Source organism: Aulonocara sp. 'chitande type north' Nkhata Bay, linkage group LG4 (assembly GCF_057382095.1).
Source record: "Aulonocara sp. 'chitande type north' Nkhata Bay isolate Kocher_YH1m ecotype deep benthic linkage group LG4, A_spYH_male_GT1.1, whole genome shotgun sequence".
Taxonomy (NCBI): Eukaryota; Metazoa; Chordata; class Actinopteri; order Cichliformes; family Cichlidae; genus Aulonocara; species Aulonocara sp. 'chitande type north' Nkhata Bay.
The window spans coordinates 26320019-26343061 of record NC_141347.1 but is presented as its reverse complement, the minus strand read 5'-3'; the positions used below and the strand labels follow the sequence as shown (position 1 = coordinate 26343061).

General features: G+C 41.2%; 1 protein-coding gene across 1 annotated transcript in view; it reads left to right on the top strand.

Moving 5' to 3' along the window:
- The first annotated feature begins 900 nt into the window (after positions 1 to 900).
- The window catches only part of kcnt2b (potassium sodium-activated channel subfamily T member 2b), a 42781-nt gene continuing 20638 nt past the window's right edge, over positions 901 to 23043 (top strand). Inside the window, exons 1-10 of the mRNA XM_086289462.1 lie at positions 901 to 1398; positions 16533 to 16612; positions 17351 to 17453; positions 17706 to 17768; positions 18467 to 18515; positions 18904 to 18963; positions 21059 to 21133; positions 21392 to 21475; positions 21950 to 22044; positions 22754 to 22934. Coding sequence (XP_086145588.1) covers positions 1310 to 1398; positions 16533 to 16612; positions 17351 to 17453; positions 17706 to 17768; positions 18467 to 18515; positions 18904 to 18963; positions 21059 to 21133; positions 21392 to 21475; positions 21950 to 22044; positions 22754 to 22934 — 879 coding nt within the window. The 5' untranslated portion in view covers positions 901 to 1309. The remainder of the gene's footprint in view (positions 1399 to 16532; positions 16613 to 17350; positions 17454 to 17705; positions 17769 to 18466; positions 18516 to 18903; positions 18964 to 21058; positions 21134 to 21391; positions 21476 to 21949; positions 22045 to 22753; positions 22935 to 23043) is intronic.

Sequence of the window (23043 nt, the reverse complement as noted above, 5' to 3'; positions counted from 1 at the left end):
TCAATATTAATCCATGAAAGTTAATTTGAATAACACCTGTTGTCTGCGGCTTTGGGTCAACAGGCCTCTTAAGCACCGTATTTGAATTTCATCACCTCTTCTGTTGTGACCAAGAGTTTCTACAAGATTAAACCCCTAAGAGGTGAAGTGTGACCGACTAATATATAGCACAGATGTTTGAGTACTGATTGAAACTGTAAAGCGGTAAGTTTGAAAGCTTTTATTCCCTTAATTACATATGTGTATTGAATATGTCCATTAAGGGAGGATACAGAATTCAAATGGTGGCCTGGATTCCCATTTTATTTATTTATTTAAAGTCTGTGATTAATTGTGTGGGGTTTTTTTTTTTGTTTTGTTTTTTTGTATCTTCTGCTTTGATTGGGTATTTTGAATACACTTAGCATATGTATACATAGTAAGAGAGCAGCAGCACTCAGAGCTCATTTGGTAAGCCGTGTAGAATCGTGTTAAGTGTCTGGAAATGAATATGCACGACCAAAGCCTTGCGCTAAATAAATTGCTCTCATGTATTTTTAAAGCAGAGCAATTCCCAACATGACAAACACGTCTCCTGATTGAAAACAACCAACAGCTGATATTTATGAAAAGAATAATACTGAAGAAAAATGTGGAAAACTATAGCGCCGAAATAGACTCACGACTGAGATCCGCGCTGGTCTCTACAGTGCAGTAGATATTTCTGGGCATCACGTGTGCGTATGTGTAACAGTTTAATTATTATTATCGTGGGTTACAGAGATCATTATCGTTCACAGTGTAGAGCAGATGTGGACGGAGAGAGAGCTTATTGCTGATTGAAAATAATATTAAAATCACAGTTTTTGTCGATGTTTATTTTGGTTAGACTAAGGGGAGGGGGGGGAAGTGGCAACAGCTTCTCCTCGACGTTTCTTTACACATTTGCAGTCAGTGCGTCCATGTGGAGCTCAGGCAGGGAGGATGCTGGTGTTAAAGAGAGACAACCAGTTGCTCTCCAGCTGTCACAGAAAAGTGGAGCGACCCCTACCCACCGACGGATGAACGTCTTCGACCTGTTGCCTCAGTGTGAAGAAAAGTAGAGCTGCATTGTGACGGGTGGCAGAGAAGAGAGATGTTTTTTCTTTTTTTTCTGAAGAAGGACGAATACGGTACCATGAGGTGTATCAATGTGTTCGTTACTGATTTATGTTCTGAATAGCAGAAGGAAGAGGAACTGAGTTGGTTTTGGAGGAGATCACCTCCTCGCTGTGGAGGTGCGGTTTGCGGTGGTATTTGTCTCTGTCTCTGGGTTTTGAGGAGGGGGACCATGGTCGAACTGGAGAAGGAGGTGCTCCCGCTGCCCCCTCGGTACCGGTTCCGAGACCTGTTGCTCGGGGACTGGCAGAGCGACGACAGGTATGAATGCAGCTGCTTGTAGCGTTTACGCACGGCGCACCGAATCCGTTGCGCATCAGTACAACATCAGAACATTATATCACTGTGTCTACAAAGTACTCATTTCTTTTGCACCGCCATCAAATCACCCTGATCTCAACAGATCAGGTGCATGAATGTCTCGGAGAATTTTATGGTCAGCTTTGCAGTTCTGTTTAAAGGGCGCTGCTGCAACAGGTTTTCTCGTCTCCCTGTGTGCGCAGAGGCGACTGGTGATAATACTGTTAAGACAATACAGGCAATATGAAAGCATAGAAGAAAACATATTTTAAAAGACACCTTAATCTTAAGTTGTTTTTTTTTTTTTTTATTCTTTTCGTGCAAGAGGCGCGTTTGTGCAAATCTACACATATAAAGTGTTACAAAATAATCCTTTGATTGAATTCAAATGAGAAGAATTAAAGAACAGTTACAGCAAGGAATGCCTACATTGGGCTATTCCCTTTTTATGTATTCCCTAAAGCCCTCGTTTCTGAGATTTACAGTGAAACATCTGCCACCTGGGTAAGCAGTTTCAAATGGTCTCCCTCAGTAACTAGCAATTAACCTTTGCTTACTCTCCAGTAGATTTGATGTGCTATATATGATATGCATTGCTTAATTCTACAATTTCATTATGCTGGCTAATGGAAAAGCTTAACCTCCATCGTGCCTGTATTTCTTGTTGCTATGTGGAATTGAGGCCCAAAAACCCTTACGTGTGGGCTTGTGTGGGTGTTTCAAAACAGATTATTGGGGAAAGTTGTTATTAAAAACGCAGAGGACACGATCGGTCAATATTTAAGCATTGCCTGGATTTATAACTTGTATGTTTGGTCTTCTGTGGCCCTGACCTCTTAGGGCTCTTATTCTGAACAGCTAAAAAGTCTAAAAAGGCCTGTTCTCTCTGCTCCCAGCCTTCTGTAATTTGTCAGCTATTGCCCTAGGACAAATGTGTCAGTGCAGTGTGACCTCAGTCACCAGATTAGAGAGGTTATGATGCTTGTTTCTTAGAAGTCTATGAGACACAAGAGGACCCTTTTATAGGTCAGATAGCTCATCTTCTATAGGAGAGGGGGGGGAAACAAAACATCCAATGACAATGCAGTAGGTAATTTAACCAAAATGAATCTTTCAAAAGCCAAATTAATACACAGCTGAAGTGTGGATGTGAATAATTTGGTTGGAAGGGCTGCTGAGACAGTTGGAGAGGACTCTGTGTATGCTGGTGCCACAGATGTGCTGTAATAACTCGCAAACACATGATGTTGATTGGCGTTTCAGGAATATCCTTTAAGTGCCTTGGACGACACACAGGTACTGATTAATGGTGTGTGTACTGTGCATGTTATTTTGTCATTTGTCAGAGCTCTAGTGTCTGGCACACACACAAGCACTAGCTGTTTACCCACTGCCTAGATAATGAGCTTTTGTAAACAAAAAATACCTCCAATGTCTGTTTTTGCCACGCTTCATAGATTTCTCTTAGCATCCGCACGCCGACTTACACAAATGAAAATGAAAGAGCAGTCGAGTGGAGGGTCAGCATGCTGATCTCAGTTCCTCATTGGGAGCAAAGTGAGAAATATGACTGATAGTGACAGAGTTTTCCTGCTGTAGGCCATAAATCTATAGAAGTAGCCTCTGCACAAACACCCTAAATAAATAAGCAGACACTTCCCTTGGGCTCAGGTGCACAGATAGCTCTGTACAGTATGACTACATCCCCTAACTCCAACATATTTTCTCACATCAAAATGTCAGTGTGAGTATGCATAACTTATCTCCTTGACACATATGGTACAGTGTGCTCTGGAAAAACATGCATTACTGAGCCCTTTAATCCCTCTTCTGTCACCCTCCGCTGGCCTTTCCCTTTCCTCCTCTCTTCTGTTTGCATCGCTCTAAGTGTGTGTTTGCGTGTGTGCATTTGTGTGTGTCCGTACATCTCCCTCACTTCACATTTCCACCATCCCTCTCGTTTCTGATTGAAGTGCCTTCAATACCGTGTAGCCACCCCCCAGACTGCTCCTGTAACTCAGTCGAATAGATTTTACCGTAGCCACCAAAAGGTCCTCAAGTTAAGAATTTCTAGCAGGCTTTTAAAGATGGGAATCGATTTAATAATTTATTTCACACACAGGGATCTGATCTTTCTGACTATACATTTATCGGTGTGGTGCATGACTCCTTTTCTGTCTACCCCTGCCGGTCCTTCAGTTCGCTTCATGTTCGGCTTAAACTGCAAACATATCAGATTTTGTCTTGACAATTCAGCAGTGGCTGCATTTTCTTTCCTCAAATTGGAACAAGCAGTGAATAAAACGGGATAAGAATTAAGTCCAAGACAGAATTTGAATAGGGGGTCGGCTGTTGAAATTTTGTTTGCCGCAGCCAATTATTGTTAGCTCTATCGCTCCCATAACTCCAAAACCTAAATCAAGATTATTTCTGGTGACTGATCAATAATTAAATGTGGGTCATTTTGTCATTTGTGTCGGGAGCGAAGACGTAAAAACATTTTATTGCCACTCTTCTGTTTATATGGTTACCATTTATATTTTTTTTGGCAGCGAGTCAGAGGCTTCTGTTTAGAGGAAATGCCAGATGACTGAACAATTAAATACAGATCTTTTGCAGGCTGGCGGATTTTGCCAGAGTAAGGAGCTGTCTTGTTTTTGCTTGAAATGAATTTGATATTGAGTCCTGTAACTGATTAATTCATGGCATGGTTGTTATCACTAATCAAAGATTTACAAAAGGCTATGATTCTTTCACCCAAAATGATATGCATTATTATTCTAACATATTTTATACATTTTGAAAGTACATTTTGCTGTATTGCAGAGCAATACCGGTACTTTTTTTTCCTCAAAGTTGCTAAAATGGCCAACATAGAAGCACACATAACTATTACACTTCTCCACTTCTATAATTAATTTGTTTTAAAGGTGAATTAAATACAACAGTCTCCTCTGCTCCACAGTAGAAATCCTCAGTGGGAGCTTATGTCTGAGTCCTGGATTACCATACAAATGACAGGCTTTTGTCCTTAAAACAATTTCTTATTGGCTGTCGCCTCCACATCTTCTCTCGCTTAATCTCCGTCTCAGTCTGCTCTCCTTTCTCCTCGTGTCCCTATTCCCCTTTCTTCTCTCTTAATTCTTCCTGTCAAGTCTTAATCTAGTAAGGCCAACGTGGCGCATGATCCATCAATACTGTCAATATTCATGTTCCAGTTAGTTTTACTGTCCTTTGATTTGGCACTAAGGTGGATTCCAGAGTCCTTTAGTGTGTCATTTAGAGCCCCTGTAAGGTTCATTCATATCTTTCATAACTCAGATTATAAAGCTGATGACTATCTCTGTCCAGAACTGTGGAATCAGAGATGTATTATGTATCATGGGTATCTCGCAAGCCAGAACTGACATAAAACAGGCTCTTGGCAATAGATGGCTTTTATGATAAACAGTCACTTGAAAAAGTGATATCTATCAAATGTATGCCTGGATGAGAGAAAGGAGGTGAAGAGGAGCTCATCACCTCATTTATGAATCCTGTACGTGTCTGCACATTTATTTCTGGAAAATATGTAAAGTGAACTTAGAAACACTTTGTTAATGGAAAGTAATTGGCGGGGTGAGTGGGAGAAGGGGGGGGGGGGTCTGAATTGTTAATGGAAAGCTTGGAACATAAAGTGAAGTGAGCTAATAAAACTAAAGCATCAGGTCTCATGAATTAATTTCTATTAATTAAAAAGGTGTTCCATAAATGACACTCTAATTAATATAGGAGAACAGGATGGGTTGCATGTGGTACAAACACAGAACTATTTTAGAACAAATGACAGGGTATGATTGGGGGAAAAGCAGGGTGTATAGGCAGTCTGAGCATAATTCTGCTGTAAACAATATTTTGAACATGAGCCGCTGCTCTCTTTGTGACAAGGCTGTCTGCACAACAGGGAAGACGTTACCTAAGGCAGAGTGAGAGACATGAGAGACATTTCATTTTAGTTGCAGTGTCATAGTTTATCACAGTCACATTTTAGTTTCTTTTTTGTTACTGTAGCAACCCCGCATATATATGTGTGTGCATATATGTATGTATATATACAGAACCTGTCAGCATGGATTCTGGTACAGCGGTCAGTTAGTGTCAGCTTCAAGCGGGTGTTCCTCAACACCAAGTTGCAGCTTTACTGATAAAACGCTGAGCGGGATTTATTAGAAACTACCTCTAGAATTTGGAGTGGAGAGGATGGAATGGCCTCCATGAAGGTCTGACCTCAATCACTCTGAACAGTTGTGGGATCAGCTTGGGCATGCTGTTCATGCCAGAATGACCAACACACCCACACTGGCTGACTTGGAACAATACTCTTTAAAGAATGGGATGCCATCCCACATCAGTGTGTTACCAAGCTGGTGAGCAGCATGAGAAGGCGGTGCCAGGCTGTTGTGGCTGTGTATGATTCGTCCACATGCTACTCAGGCCTCTGTTTCTTAAATGAAGAAATTGTTAAATTACCAATATGCCTTGTTTCTCCAGACTTCAATGATCCAATCCAATAAATAACACAAAACAAGTGATAATAGTATAATAAGCTGTTTGCCATTGGCAGAGAAGATTTGGCAAGTTTTTTGCAAAATCTTTGGAAATAGACTCTCCAATGACATGGTGTGTGTGTGTGTGTGTGTGTGTGTGTGTGTGTGTGTGTGTGTGTGTGTGTGTGTGTATATATGTATATATATATATACATACACACACACACACACACACACACACACACACACACACACACACACACACACACACACACACACACACACACACACACACACACACACACTTTGAATGTGGTATTATTGTTGGTGCCTATTGGCCTGGTCTGAGTATCTTCAAAACTGCTGAACTTTTGAGAATCTTCAGCAGAAGAGCATCTCTGGATTAAACCTTAAATGGGCTAAAGCAGCAGAAGACCACACTGGATGGCACTCCCGGCAGCTGAGAATGAGAAATGAGTGACCCAATTCCTACTGGCTCACCAAAGTTGTCAACAGAAAATGGAAAATACTTTACCTGTTCTGATGAGTCTTGGTGCAAAGAACATTTAAAAATGGATGTATGTTGCCTTCTATCAACAGTTTCAGGCTGTTGGTTCCCTTTTCTGATTACAGTCTGGCCTTCATCTAATGGCTGCTTCAAGCAGGGTAAGGTGTCATGTCGCTAAACCATCAGAATGGTTTCTTGAACGTGACATTGAGGTCACTGTACTTAAATGGCTTCCACAGTCACCAGAGCTCAGTCTAACAGAGCACCTCTGGGATGTGGTGAAACACGACATTCACATCATGGCTGTGCAGCCAACAAATCTGCAGCAGCTGTGTGAGGCTATTGAGCCAATATAGACCAAACTCTCAGAGCAACACTTCCAGCACCTTGTTGAATGTGTGCCATGAAGAATTAAGGCAGCTCTGAAGGCAAAAGGAGGTTCAAGATCTGCATATTAGTGGTTCATTTCAAATTAATTTCTAATCGTTATTCTCCTTCAAAAAAACTGTCATATTAAAATGAAAGCAGTTTTGGATCTATAGATGCATATAAAAAGAAACTCACAGTCAGCTAAACCTCAAAACCACTTTTTGATTTCTTTCTAGATGTAAAACTAATATAGTAACATAGTAATAGTAATCATATAGTAATTACAGAGGCAGTTTCTGCTCTGGTTTATTGTATTTGATATGCATTTTTTAACACTATTGAAAGAAAATGATGGCAGTTTCTCTTATGGTCATCTAGATTCATGGTTATTTGTTTTTATTTGTTTTTATTTTTTCCCCACCGCTGGAGCTTAGTAACCACAAGATTGAATTCCCTAACCAGCCTTTCAGTTTTAGATGAGTGCTGTCAACACTTAAGTGCCTTCCTGCTGTGGATGCTAACACAGCCGTAGAGCTGACTAGCATGTGCCTGACCGCTTCTGGGCTCTTGCCGTGTTTGGATGTTGCTGGAAGGTCCCATGGCATCAGAGTGGGGGCAGCAAGCTGTGCTACACTATTGTGGGAGATCACAAATGCAGTTGTCCACTGATTGAAGCTCCCCTATTCCCAAACTATGTTAGCTTAATACACCTCAGGAGTTATCTTTGAAATCCAAGAAGCCCCAGGGACACCAGGGACAGTGAAGAGAGATGATTCCTCTCATGTTTCACTCTTCTTTGCATCTCACGTCGTCTTCAAAGTGGTTATTTGGCAATAAAAAAGATGAATATCTTATGTTGACATAATCAAATGCTAAATGTCTGAGCATATCTGAAACTAAAGTAATCTTAAGAGACTTGGGAGATAGGATGGCATTGCGTGATTTTTAATGACTTGCATCAATTCAGCCTATATTTTGTTTCATGATAAGAGAAATTAATGTCTCTCTTTTTTTTTTCCTTTTTTTTTAGTGAGGAAATAGTGCCAAGGCAGAGGAGGTGCATTTCTCTAAATTCAACCTTTAAAATGAACCATCATGTTCTGTTCTTCCTTCAGGTGAACAAAACAGACTGCATCTATGTGTCAGCAGATCCTTTAAGCAATAAGCAGCAGATGATAATTTCAGGAAAGGGTGAGGTAAGATGACTACACTAGGAAGCAGCGGTGGATGATGGCTGAATCATGCGTACAGATAATATGTATCAAATTTTAATCAGTGGGAAACCAGAGTTTGCTCAGGAAATGGTTCAGACCAAAGACTCCAGTGCTATTTTCTTATTGTCAGTATGCTTTAAATTACCTTGCACATTTCTTGTAAACGATGGCCCCTTTGCTCCTGCTGTTCTTTGTCCTGGCAAATATCTACTGAGAATCAGTCATGGCACTGACATGTGTGGATTCTTTTCCCCCTCAGTTACAGAGTGAAAAACAAACAATAAAAAGACAACACTTTTAAAACCTCGGTCATAATTGAATGATAATTAAAGCGTAGCTTTTTGTTCATTGGAGTGGTAAAATCAATTTCACAACAGCTATGATTGGTATTTAGAAAGAGGGGCAAAACGGAAACGGCTGCATCTTTTATATCATTCCTCAGTCCGTGTTATCTCTTGCATTGAGGTCTTAGAGAAAAAAAAACCTTTTAACCACAAGAAATGGATTTTCATTTAGCAAGGATATGGACACATATTCTCATTCCAATCTCTTCTGTATTCTTTTTCACCTCACTTCAAAATTGTCAAACACATGTAATGGCTGCATCAATGGGAACACCTTCCTTAAAAACCTTTACGCTGTATGTGTGCGCTGCTCTCATCCTTTTAGAGATTAAAAGCATTTTATTGATTCTAGCACTTCTTCTGTACGTCTTAGAGGTTTGAGGGATGAATTGACAGTTTTAAACCTCTTCAATTGTATGGGAAAATAAATGTGCAATGATGTCTTTTATGGCCCGCACTTGCCCCCAAAAAGCTGCGTAACAGCCAAGCCTGTAAATATCAAGCCAGTCGTGTTGCTGTGCTATGAAACACAAGCACAGTCTGGAGGATCTGCTGCCAGCGTGTCTGTGCCAGACACCACGGGACACCCCCAGAGGTTCCTCATCTATTGCCCAACAGGTCAGAGCTTTTTTGGAGGCTTTGATGTTTTGGCTGATCTGTGTAAATGTCACCTGCGTTTGGAAGTGCTTCAGGACTATTAATTGTCTGCCAGGACGATCATTTGCTCTTTGCTTAGCACTGTAGTTTTATCTGATGGACTCAATTTGGACTGATCAAAGTAAAGCAACTGTATTTATTAAATACCTCATGGGGGGAAAAAAGGTGTAATTAAAGGATGCATCTGTGGCCTGAATGGATGCACAACTTGTAACCTTTGTAAAGTGTTTTTACTGAGAGTTGTTCAGGTAAAGTAATCAACAGGTGCACCTGTAGTTTAGCAGCTTACTTGGTTTTTTTAGTCATCATGTGTCTGAATTATGCTTATGCCAGTAAAGCTAAATTGAATTGGACTGGATTGAAAAACCCAGTTCCAAAGAAAAAGGGGGGAAAAGCCATCACTGACCTTTTACCCAGCAGACATCTTGGCTTATCACAGTAGGGAAAGCACAGGTGGAATTAACAATGGCTCGGTTCTCTTTAGCATCCCACTAACTACGGCAGCATGCATAAAAGCAGCACCTCCACTAAGTAGAACTGAGCCATCAATAACACACCCGAGCATCCCTGCTGTGACACGAGGACGGAGCAGCCGAAGCTGGATTAACTCAAACCGACTGGCACAAGTGTCCACGGGCTCTCTCCTCTTACAGGCCTGTAAAATACAAAAGGTTTTTATTCATTCGTGTACATAAAAATTATTAACTTAGCAGGAGTATTATCACTGCCATTGAAAATGATCATTATTTACTCATTTAATTCATGCGCAGATTGGAGTCTGCTGTGAAAAGGTGTGACTCACAGTCTCTCGTGTGCGCTGGTAGCCATAGTCCTTACAGTAGGGAGAAAAAATGTGGTATAATAAGACTGATTATAATCGCTGGAACATCAGCTTGACAATTTGAGGAAAGATTTGACTGTGGAAAAAAAAAAAAGTCTGTGAACTACAGAATATCTAGTTTCCACCCTTCCACCCATTGCTTTAATGACAGCTTGTTCTCAGTCTGGTGGGACTCCACAACATGAGATAACCCATGTTATCCTAGCATGAGCTCTCATTGTTCTGGAAAGCTCTTTCCTTTTTATACTTATTTAACCTTTTTTTAAGCAGGAAAATGGGACTCTTGAGGTTTCAAATCTCTTCTGCAAAACTCAGCAGCTTGTTGAGATGCTGGGATGTTTGGCTTTTTTAATATTTAGGTGCAGCTTTAACCCTCATCCTACTAACATATCTAACTGGCTGGAGTCTTCCTGGGGATTTCTTAGAGCTTTATTATTGCAAAACTGAAATCTATACTTTCTTTTTTAATCCGAAGCACAATCCACTGTATTACTTATTATCCTGGTGTCACTTAGTTTTCAGTCATTTTAAGGAAACATTATTTGCTTACTTATTTGAAATTCTGTCAGTAAAGGATTATGAGCAGAATCTCTGACAAAGGGCTTTTTTTCATTGTGCAGGGACTGAACAAACAACTAAAATTAGCCAAAGCTAAACATACACTACAGGCAGCTCTAGCATACAGTTGCCACATGCATTGCTCAGGGCATGTTGGCATGTGACAAGAGGAGCAAATAGTTGCTGTCGTCCTGTTTGAGTTTTCAAACAGATTTTCCAGCCGAGCGTTGGTCGGTCACATCAGCAGGTGGATGTTTCCTCACTGCTGCTCGGATTGGGGCTTGCAATGTAGCAGCATCAGCTCGTCTATTCTCCAGCTGTTTCATGTAGCCTTGGTGATGTTTCCAATATTCTAGTAACTTCCAGTCTGGGCGATTCCAAATCCAGATAATAAATGCAGCAATGGAGTTTTTCTTCTTTAAAATGCCTGGCAGAGTACTCCAATCCTTGATACTGTCCGATGTTTTACTGTAAGACTAACTTTATATGAGGTAGATGTGCATTCTATACACACTATATAATCAGCCAATCACATGACATCTTAATCTACTGAGGCCTATAAACGTGCTCAAGACAGCCTGCTAATATTCAAAGAAAGTCAATTTAAGTAACTTTGAATTTGGCAAGTTTTTTGGTGCCAGGTGAGCTGTTATAAAGAGTTCAAAAACTGCTGATTTATGGGGAAGTTCCTACACAACCATCTTTAGGATTTACAGAGAATGAGTCTAAAGTAGAGATAATATCCTGCGAGGTACAATGCTCTGGGTGAAAATACCTTATTGTTGCCAGAGATCAGAGGAGAAAAGCCAGACAGCTTTGAGGTGATAGAAAGGCAATCGTAACTCAAATACACACAATTTAAAACCAAAGTATACAGAGCAGCATCTCTGAATGCACACACGCTGAAGCATATGGGCTACAACAGCATAAGACCACACCCAGTGCCAGGGTTTCAGCTAAGAACAGGAAACCGAAGCTCCAATTCACAAAAGTGGTCCTCAAAATTGGAAAAATGTTTTCAGGTCTGAATGAATTATGACCACATTATGACATGTTATTTCAACAGTATAACATGAAATCATCTCTAATTGGTAACAGCCTCTACAGTCACCAGAGCTCAATCCAGCAGACCACCATTGGGATGTGTTGCAATGGGTAAATGCACAGTGTATGGTAGTAGAACAGGAAATTCTATCATGGATGTGCAGCAGTTGTGTGGTGCTACATGTCAATATGGGAATAAATATCTGATGAATGTTTCCAGCATCTTGCTGAATCTGTGCTGGGAAGAATTTAAACAAAAGGAGGTTCAAACGGTTACTATCATGGTGTACCTAATAAAGTGTCGGACGAGTGTATAAATGTCATTATATGTTATTGACTTTCATTGCAAGCAGCTAGTGTAATTTTTTTTATGTGTATTCCAATGAAAAACTCCCCCTCTCGTGTATTAAAGCACATTTTAATATTTTCTTTGGACTTAATTTTCCAAAGGCATCATCTTTTCATTCATTAAACATAACAAGCTTTGATTTCCCTGACAGAATCTTTGCCTCGATTACTTTATTTTCCTGCTTGTTCTCTGTCACTGGTATGACTATTATTTCAGAGTTTTAGTGTGGAGGTCGTAATGAGCCTATGTTGTGCTGCTTTGTGCGCATAGATTTGGGTTTCTTTAGTCTCTTCCACTGTGTCATTAGACGGCCAATGCTGTGTCATTATGGAGCTCAGGCATGGGTGGAAGCAGCAGGAGAACGAGGTTCAGCTCTCTCTCTCTCTCTCTCTCTCTCTCTCTCTCTCTCTCTCTCTCTCTCTCTCTCTCTCTCTCTCTCTCTCTCTCTCTCTCTCTCTCTCTCTCTCTCTCTCTCTCTCTCTGTGTTTCTCAGAGATCCTCCTCCGCATGTCCCCTTCTGTCTGTCTGTCCATCTGTCTGCGTCTGTTTAACTACATTTATCTGTCTGTATTTCAGTCCTCCCTCTCTCCCTCTGCCTCCCCGTCACACACGTCCATGCAAATGTGAAATCTCTCCAGGCTCGTTTTTGTAATGCTTCTTTAGTCACGTGCTCTTGTTTCCAGCTGTTAAAGCTGTTAGTTTTACTCCAAAAGATAATTTTCGCTGGTTGTAAATAATTAGCTTGATCAATCAACGTTATTGAAGGAGCGTCAGAGCAGAGAGTGAGAGGAGAGGACCTCTATGGGAGTTTCTCCCTCATGATGAATCTCGCTGTTCCCCAGTTCAGTGACATATGTTATTTTCTGCACAACATGAGCCAAACCAGTTTTCCCCCACAATTATCTAATCGTTTATTTTCATTTCACTTTTTTAGAAGGCCTTGGGGCGGGAACGAGGCTATTGCCCAGGGGTATCATCGTGATGTGATTGCTTGTCTTTTGTTTTGAAATAATGCTCTTTATGAGTTTTTAATATGTTTTTCTCCTCCACCTTCCCCTTAGATTAAAGTTCCCGACTTTCAATCTATCCTACGGCTCAAGTCTTTATTGGGCTATATTTCCACTTTACTTTTCATCCTCTATTGTACACTCAAGTGGAAAAGCTTCTGCTTAGAGAAATACATCAAGGCTAGAATGACCTCTGAAATTATCCTCTTGTCGTCTCACAAAATATGAAGAGGCTTTGAGGACTTTCTGGAATGAATAAATACTCAGATGGCAGGATTTAAGAACGTATGTCACCTAAATTGTCCTAAGATGAGAACAAACAGGCGATAAAAATGTTTTGGCGCAGGAGAGCAAAACACTGTCACCGTCAGATCTTAAAGTGCAGCCTGAGATGTATGTGGTTGTAAAAGGCCAGATAAGTTCAAGGGAAAGTAAAAATTTGAGTGTTTACCTTTTTTGTTATGAGGATGATAACCAGGAACTTGGCACAGTGGAGCTTTTCAAAAGAAGCCCCACTCAAGAATGTAAGAGGAGCTGATGTTTACTAGAATATAGTGTAGCTTTAGACATAATCAGAAAGGTTACTTTTGAAATATGAAAGCAATGCAGAAAGTGTCTTAGATGCTGTTTGACCAATTTTAATTAACCCGTGTCTCATGTTTAGTTCCGGTAAACCTGTTTTCATTGTTTACCAAAAGGAAAAATGACACAATTTATTACCATTTTGAACCTCAGACTTCTTGTTTTTGGCTCATTTCCTGTGACAAACGTATAAAATAAAACTCTTTCAATGACTTTATACACACACATTGACACTACACGTGTGGTTTTCGGGACTACACTGATTCCGTGTACCTTTGTCCACACTCTGTCCTCCTTCTACATGGCCTGCTGTATGTCTGCAGAAACCATCTGTAGTTTGTCACGCTTTGTCCCTGCTGCAAATTGGTGGTGGGACACAATAAATAAATAGCTTTGCCTGAGTTGTTACTTATCGATCAGTATTTATCATTTATTCATTGTTGGGACTAATATGTAATATGGCATGAACATGATTCACTTCTAATTTATTTCAAAGAAATACATTTCAGTAGGGCTAAGAACCCTTCCTTTAATTATACTTGTTCAAGATCAACACGTTTTTTTCCCTACCTGTTAGGATGGTTAGGTCAGGATTATTTTTTCAGTTTCTAAAACATTTTATCAAAAAAAAAAAAAAGAACAGCACTTTTATTCATAAATGTTATCTAACTGAGGCAAATTCCAAATATTAACCACTAATAAAATAAACATCTGTTAGTTTTTTTGTTTGTTTGTTTGTTTTTTACATAAATTGTTGTTAAGGGGTGTATTGATTTAACACGAAAATGCAGTGGGTCCACCAGACCTGCCAACACTAGCTGACTGGAAATACTAAAAGTGACCCTTAAAAGATGGCAAAGTGCACAGTAATGTGACCTGACACTGGATATAAAACTTTAACCACAAATAAGGTTATTGTAGAATAGAATGCCTTTTATTGTCACTAAACACATGTACAGCTGAATTATCCAGTCTAACACTTTATAGTAGCCATTGTTAATAATGTGGAATATGTTATGTTAATTACACTTTAATTACACTTTATAATAGATTTTTAAATATAAATTTGCATTTCTTAAATAATTATTAGTTACTTGCTGAGCTTTGGATTGTTTTTCCAGTCAGTGCCAATCACAGGACAAAAAAAATAATATACTCTGAAAACTGGTTACATATTTTTATCGAGATTGGTTCTTTCATTTTTGTCCAAAATGTGGAGCTAGGGTACTTTTTTATCATGACGACACGCACCTCCCAGAGTTTTAAAGAGAATGTAAGTTGGCTAATGGGTGGAGGCAGCAGTCTACAGCCAAAAATTCTAGATAGCAGTTAATGTACTTTTTTTTTTTTTTTTTTTACATACTAATTAGTTTCATTTTCACTCACCATTTAGATTTACAAACTAAAACAACTTGTCTGTGGTTTAGGAAAAAGACTTTGATGCTCAAGTGGACCCAGTAAATTGAAATACGATGCCAACAGTGCCGTGCCCAAGTGTCCACCTTTGAGGAGTTAGACAGGATACACTTATAATACAGTAAAACCTTTACTAGAAAACTACAATAGCATTGTAATCATTAAAAAATACACAGTGTTGAACTCTCACTACATAATATCGTAAATTGTAACATTACTAACGAAGAGTAAACATGTTATAATTTGTAAAACTAACTGTTTTTTGTTTTTTTTTTTGTTTTTTTCAACAGTAAAACTAACTGTTGACTAAAGTTTAATTAACTAACTACACTGAGTTTGACTCCACAGGGGAAGACAGTATCCATATTGCAAACAATACGGTGCCGTTGCACATCTCTGGGCTTTCGCGAGCCCGTGCTCATCTGGATTTCTATTATTTTTGTGTGTTTTTCATCATGTGTGTGAAAGCATTATTGTCAGCAATCTGCTCAGAGCGCAGGGAACCGTCGACAAGTTGCAGCGGGGCCATCAGCTCCGGTGGCTGAACACTTTCCACAAGTGTGTGTTTGCTCACATGTGCTCATAAGAGAGGCAAGGAAAAAGACACTGAATTCTGCGTTGCCATAGTAACAGAGACGACAATTACACCCCACCCCAACAAGCCCCCCCCCCCCTTGCTGGGAAGGTGTGTAGTTTTATCTTGATTTGTGTGCACCTCATGGTGGTATAACGTCACTCTGGAACCCCGGGAAGGCTCCCCCACAACCTCTTCAACCACCGCCACCAATGCAGTCACCTCTTCCTCTTCCTGCAGACAGGAGAATAGACCACAGTTGTTCTGCCTCTCTTTCATCTGCCTGTGTTGTGTGAGACCACCGGCGTGCCGGGCCTGGCGTTTTTATCCTCGACCTGAGTCATCCACTCTTCCCTCCATAGGATGAAAGGGGAGCTACTGAGAATTCTCCCCCGAGGTGGTCAGACAGGAAATACAGTCTATGTGTGACAGTGCCTGATTATGTGTCTGTACACATGTAAGAGGTGTCTGAAGAGTGGCTCTTCATCATATCTCTCCACAAGAATCCATGTCAGATGGCCACATGAATGGTCTAATAATACTAATGACCCAGTTGCAGGTGTGTGTTTCAGGGCCATGTGTGTACAGTAATGTGTGTGCGTGCGGGCCCCTCTAACAGGAGGGTGCCAGAATGAAAAGGGAGAAAGAGCAGTAATTATGGCCTCCCATGTTCAGCAGAAACATCAGAGGGAAGTAATTTGTTGCTCTATATTTAATCAGTGGAGATAACGAGAGTGACTGCAGCTGTCTGGGCCTATGGGCAGGCGGACAAGCAGGAACACCATTTCCTCCAAAACCCATTAGTCTTTAATGCAGCAGTCCACAGCATCTTATTTACATACTTTTCCGTGGTCACATAATCATTATCACCCTTTCTATGTCGAATTTGTTCAATTGTGTTGTTTTTCTTCATCACCTTTACCCTGTTTTATCTCATAGCACTTCACTCGCTTCCTCTCATCTGTCTCATGACTTGACTCCAGCTATTTTATTTCCTCAGTCACCTGAAGCAGTTTCCTAGTACTTTTCCTCTGGGTTCTCTTGTACCGTCGTTATCTCCATTTGCCTATTACTGACTCTGCCCATCTCTCCATCACCTCTCTTAGGGTGCAGGTGGAGTTTTATGTGAACGAGAACACTTTTAAGGAGCGCCTCAAGCTGTTCTTCATCAAAAACCAAAGATCCAGTAAGTTGCCCGTGTTCGGGATCGCGCTTTCCCTGGTTGAGTGAATTTCTTGTCTGCTGTCTTCTTTTTTAAACCACTTGTTCAGCTGAACACGTGTTTCGTTTTAATGTGTGGTGTGCTGCCATTCTTGCTCTGCAAGAATGGCAGCACACCACACCACATTCAACTTGTCCACTCTCTGTGCCTGCTTAAAAGTCTGTGTAGCGGGTTTGATTATCAGTGTGCTCATTTACAAGGATGGTGTACAGTAATATTAATATTTCTACATTTCTACTGAATACACAAGTTGCTTTTTGGGGGGGAGGTAATTGGCTTATTGTGAATTATCAAGGGGTTGTTTACTAGTTAGGCAATATACTACACGCGTGCACTTCAGCTACATTAGGCCAAGCATTGTTAGTCCTGGCCAGAAATGCACATTGAAAAGATGAGATGAATCAACTTTCAGAAGGACTTTCAAGCTTTCTGGTAGTGATAATTAGTGGTATATGAAATACTCCTAGTTGCCCAGAGGATTTATTTCTTAAGAATTTGTGTCATGTCTTCATTGAAGCTTTAATCATAACAGATTCAAAGAGCACTGCACTGCTTAAAAGAATCCTGCAGAGCTTTATTCGGTGTCACATTTTTAAATCATGCATCAAGGATATTGATAGCATTGAATAAATTGTATCTTCATAAATTCTGCCGTATTGGTGTTGTCTTTGACTCGCTGACTATTTCTTTTTCGAACTGCAGGTCTGCGAGTGCGAATGTTCAACTTTTCTCTAAAAGTGCTGAGCTGCCTCCTCTACATCGTCCGAGTCCTGCTGGACAACCCGCAAGAGCAAAGACAGGACTGGTGAGCAATATGGCGTGAACAATGGCTCAACTGGGTAAAAGAAGGTTCTCTGATAGCAGGAGCAAAAGCAACAAGTCAATAGAGGGGACAGCAGTGTGTATGTGTGTGTGTATAAAGTATCCCGTAACTTTATGGAGGAAGAGAAAAAAAGTCTGGAAACTGAACTGTTTAGTGGCTCAGTCCAGTTTTGATGAAAGCTGCTGGGATGAAGACGTCTTATTCATGCTGTTCATGTGGTTTTACCCCCTGCAGTGTGAGCGGAGTTAACTGCACCAAACAAAACACGTCATCCCGTCCATGGAGTGAGTTTGACTGGTAAGCATAGCCTGCAGAATAGGACCATGAAACCATCCTGGGATACTTTGATCCACGACACCAGCTCTCCGGCCGGAAATGTTGTATAATGCAATCAATGCGACTTTGCTTAACTGATGCAATCCACAATGTTGATATTAAACATTACTGATCCACCTTCGTTTATCACGATTCAGCTGTATGGATTACCTGCCAACATAATATGCACGCAGTGCCTGTGCAGCCTAATCAACAGTGATCTAGTGAAGACAGAGTATCTAATATACAGGAGCAGAGAGAGAATCCAGGAGGTGTGTTTGGACCTGGGGCCTTGCCCTGTCTCCTGCTCAGGGACCTATTGATCTAATTGGTGGCTGATGACATTGGCTAAGCTCTGGCGCCAAATGAATAAGGAGCCTGACTCAGTGAGCTCAGGAAAGGGATGGGCCACCTCCTGCTCCAGGCAGTAGACTTGTAGCATCGTGCCAAGCAGCCTTAAGCCCAGGTTCTTTTTTTTTCCTCGGTGGGAGTGGGGGGTTACTTTCCTTTAACCTCATACAATATGATAATTATCCAGTTATGATGATTATACAGTATTATCAGCACAGTTGAATTAGTCTAGTGTAATTTTAACATTGTCTGCCTGTTTTTTTTTCTCTTTCTTTGTGACATCTGTCTCCTCCACTTTGCATTCTTCCCTTTTTTTCCCACCTCTGCAGGAAGCTGATCATCTGGGTTGACAGACCTCTACCGCTGTGGGCACTGCAGGTTAGATACATCTGTAACATTCCCATGTAAACAAGGCCTCCATTTTTGTGTCTGATCACTTCTGCATGCACGAATGCACAGAAGTCAAAATATCTGCGTATGCTTTAACGGCTTATTGCCAATTCAATTTGGGTCACATTATTTCAGCTCATTCTTACTTGACATATATTTACAGTTACAATGTGGTTACCCACACATACATATAAATGTACATCAGACACCAGGCTGTCTCTTGCTTCACTTAAACCTGTTCCTTCTGAAGCTCAAACATCAGCACACCCACTGATTCCACCCACGCTCCCCATCTCTGCGACTCCTAATTTCTGTGTCTGCTCTCCCTCTGTCTGTTTCTCCACATTACTCTCTCTCTCGCTCTCTGTTTTTGCAGGTGCTTGTGGCTTTCATCAGCTTTTCGGAAACTATGTTACTCGTGTATCTCAGCTACAAGGTGAGCCACTCACACGACCCCATTGGCCAGCCTGTTTGTGGTGGTGTATGTGGGGGATTTGGATGGATTTCTGATGCTTGATGGTGGTGACTGTCCACTGGACATTTCTGCTGTGCTATTAAAGTTGAAGTGATGGTATTCTGTCTTTCAACCATAGATCATTTTTACATTAATTTTTAAAAAAAGAAGCTGAAGCTTACAAACTGTGACCTTCTTTGGCACCTAAAATCTCTTTAGTGGATTAAACAAGATTATCTCAATTGATAAAATGTCCTCAAATGAATATTATTTACACCTGCTGTAATTTTATTTGGGTGCCACAGCTCTGCTTTGGGAGCTTTCCTGCTGCCCCTAAATGCTAAGGTGGGGGCAAAAAACTCCATGTAGTCAATGTCCATTTGCTAAAAGTCACAGTCACATAGTCACAGTCAGAAGCAACACGAAAGGAGGATCTGTAATTTGAGGTGGGTTGCAAAGTGGCTTTCAGATGAACAGCAACTATGGCGTGGCACCCTCTATGAGATATTCCCCGGATGTAGAAAATAATATGGTAAATGAACTGTTTTCTATGCTACTACTACTACTACTACTACTACTACTACTACTTGAACGCTTGAAGCACTTTATATAACTTGTCTCACTGACCCATTTACACAAACGTTTATGCAAGGACTCTTTTGAACATTTTACATCACTCTGCCTTTAATCATCAGTTATTATTAAGCTGTGTCTGTCCTCCACAGTGTGTCTCCTCCCTTCAACCCCAATCATTTGCTGCACCTCCCTGAGCCTGACTCTGCTGGAGGTTTCTTCCTCATTACAGGGAGTTTTTCTTTTCCACTGTTGCCAAGTGCTGCCTCATAGGGGGCCGCCTGATTGTTGGGGTTTTCTTTCTGTTATTTTAGACTCTTTACCTTACAGTATAAAGTGCCTTGAGGCAACTGTTGTTGTGATTTGGCACTATATAAATCAAATTAATTTGAATTCTATTGAAGTAAATTCACACTCTTATGAATGCATTGTGAGCAGATCAAACCACCAACCTTCCAATTAGTAGACCACCTGATCTACCTCCTCAGTGACGTCATACCCTGCTTGAACTAATGCTATACCTGTTTTGCTGGTAGATTGAGTAGTTTCCATTTATGGTATAATTGAGCAATGAGTAATTAATTCAATTACTGCTGTTGTGCAACATGCATTAATTGGCACAACTCTCACCTTGGAAATGTGCACGGATGTACCCTGCCACTGTCTGACATCTGCAGGTATAAAACAAACCAAGAATCACCAGCTGGAAGCAGCAAACCTCATCTCCTGCTCAGTTGTTTGTTTGTGTCAAATTCTGGGTTGTAGTCATTTCTGGTGAGTTAATGTGACCTATCGAAGGAGAAGTCTTTTTCACCACCACTCTAGTTTTTTTTTTTTTTTTTTTATGTCATTGCTGTTTAGGGTAGTCCCTGAAACAGGAATCTCTTTTAGAGAACCAAAAGCAGATTTTCTAGGTACACTCTAATAAATTGACATTTTTTGTTCTCCTTTGATGCTGCTCCTTTGCTCTTGCATTTGGAAAGAACCTCAGAGCTCCTTGAGGCTTCCTCAGCATTGTCCTGTTATGGACACATTTGAAGCACTTTTGGGGAGGACCGCCCTTCTCCAGGCAGAGGGAAAGCAATTCATCAATGTGTGTCTGGATCTGAAACTATAAGCTTATAAGGCGCTCTCTCTGCAGATTGCTCTGGAGGCTAGAGACCTTAGCATTTAGAGCTGACTGATTCTTGTGGACATAGCCTATGCCTGTCCACCTACACTAGTCAGATTCAGGTCAGCCATATGCAGGCGGGAGAGACATAAAAACAGCTATGGCTGACATCTTAATTGAGCAGAAAGGCTTAGTGGAAACTGAGTAATGCTGCTTCCTTCCTCAAAAGACAGTCATACAACCCTAACACACACCCCGATTTATTGTATGGTGCAAAAGCTCATCAATTTGTTCCCCTGCACTTTGTGGTAACTGGGCCTGTTATGTGTTAATCTCCTAAGGTCGCCAAGACAATGGAGTTTCCTGACCCCTGTGTGTGGTTTGTGTTTCCAGGGCAACGTTTGGGAGCAGGTACTACGTGTTCCTTTCATTCTGGAGATGATCAGCGCTGTTCCCTTCATGATCACTGTAAGTGGAAGGATACGCATTACTGAGCACTGACGGCACGGGGAGTCTCTGCAGGCAGCCATTTGTTTTGGGCTTCAAGCACTGTAGTCCCACCCACCTATGAAAAAAAATCACACATCACTATCCAGTACCTGAAACCGTGAGGATATCCCAAGATGCACAGAACCCCCTTTACTGCCAGAGACCATGATTGTGTAACATATGAAAACAGAGCGATAAGAGCTAAGTAAGCCTAAGCATTTCTTTTTCTCTCGACAGGTGATTTTGCCATCCTTCAGAAATCTCTTCATCCCTGTCTTTTTAAATTGCTGGCTGGCCAAGCATGCTTTGGAGAACATGATAGTAAGTGGAGCGCAATGTCCCTGTCCATTTTTTTTCATCTCAGCATCTCTATTATGCTATTTTGTTGGCATGCAATTGCCCTCCTCTGTTTCCCATTTCAGCTCACCAGTTTTATCTTAAACACTCTCCTACAAAGGTAAATCAGTCAGAAAACCTTTATAATAATAACATGGATTTTATTTCCTGAGGCACTTAACATTCCCTCCCTCAGTCAGTCCAATGACATCCAGCTAACTAAGGCTGCTTCACATTATTTGGTAACCTCCCTCTCCTGCTGCTTTTTATATTCCAGCAATTGGCAATGCCTATCTCATTTTTAGTGCATTTCAATATTCCTGCTTTTTTTTTTCATTTAAAGTTGTCCTGCTGTCCATCAGCTACATTTCATCCTCGTTTTACACTTGCACAATGCAGCACTTAGCTTGTTGTCATTTGCATACATTGACTCCTATCTGTCTCACCATCTCTCTGCAGAACGATCTCCACAGGGCGATCCAGCGGACGCACTCAGCCATGTTTAACCAGGTGGTGATACTTATCAGCACACTGGTCTGTCTCATGTTTACGTGGTGCGTACCCTTACTGCTGACATTACACTGAGAGCCGGGGCCAAAAAAACACAGGCAAAAAAAGGACATTAGATAGAGGTTGAGTGGGAAGTGAACGGTGTCGCGGCCATGGATGGAGTGAGAAAGGAAAAGAGGGCGAGATTGACGACCATTAGTGTGATACATGCAAAGGCAAAAAAAAAGAGAGAGAGAGAGAGAGCGAGAGGAGAATGAAAAATGCAGCCACTGGAGCTAAGAGAGCGAAAGGCAGAGAGCAGAAAGGTAATCGGTAACTGTAAGAGTGAGATAGAGCTCTGAGATGACAACTGGCAATTTCTTCAGTGCACTGGAGGATGTGGCAGCTTGCTGGTGTGAAAGCCTGAGCTAATCCAGAAGTTCATTCACACAGTATCTCCGACCATTTCCGGGTTTGACATTTGCCTCTTGACTCATCTGTCCCTTAAAAATTATGATATTATGCCCAGCCAGGAGTCGCACACCTATTCATTTTAAAGTATACCATGTTCGATAAATGCACTCGGGCGTGCATTCACTCCCATTTCCACACATTCAAAGTCACACATATAGGCACAGGCGCGAAAAACAGTTATCTGTGGATATTGCCCCTCCACGAGCGCCCATACCTCGCCGAGTGAAGCAGGTGCCTATGGCTTAGGTGTGAAGTCTCTATCTCAACGATGCCCGCTCCTTTTTCTTATTCTCTCATCAGCATTTGCGGCATTCAACACCTCGAGCGAGCGGGCAACAACCTGACCCTGTTCGACTCGCTCTATTTCTGCGTGGTCACCTTCTCCACAGTGGGGTTCGGCGATGTCACCCCACAGATCTGGCCCTCGCAGCTCCTGGTGGTCATCATGATCTTTGTGGCCCTCATTGTGCTCCCCATCCAGGTGAGAAGTGAAAGCGCTAAAGTTTGAGTGCAGAGCAAGTTTAAACAGCACTCAGATTAATTTAAATAAAAGCAGCGGCGGCAAAAATCATTTCGTCCATCTCCATCAA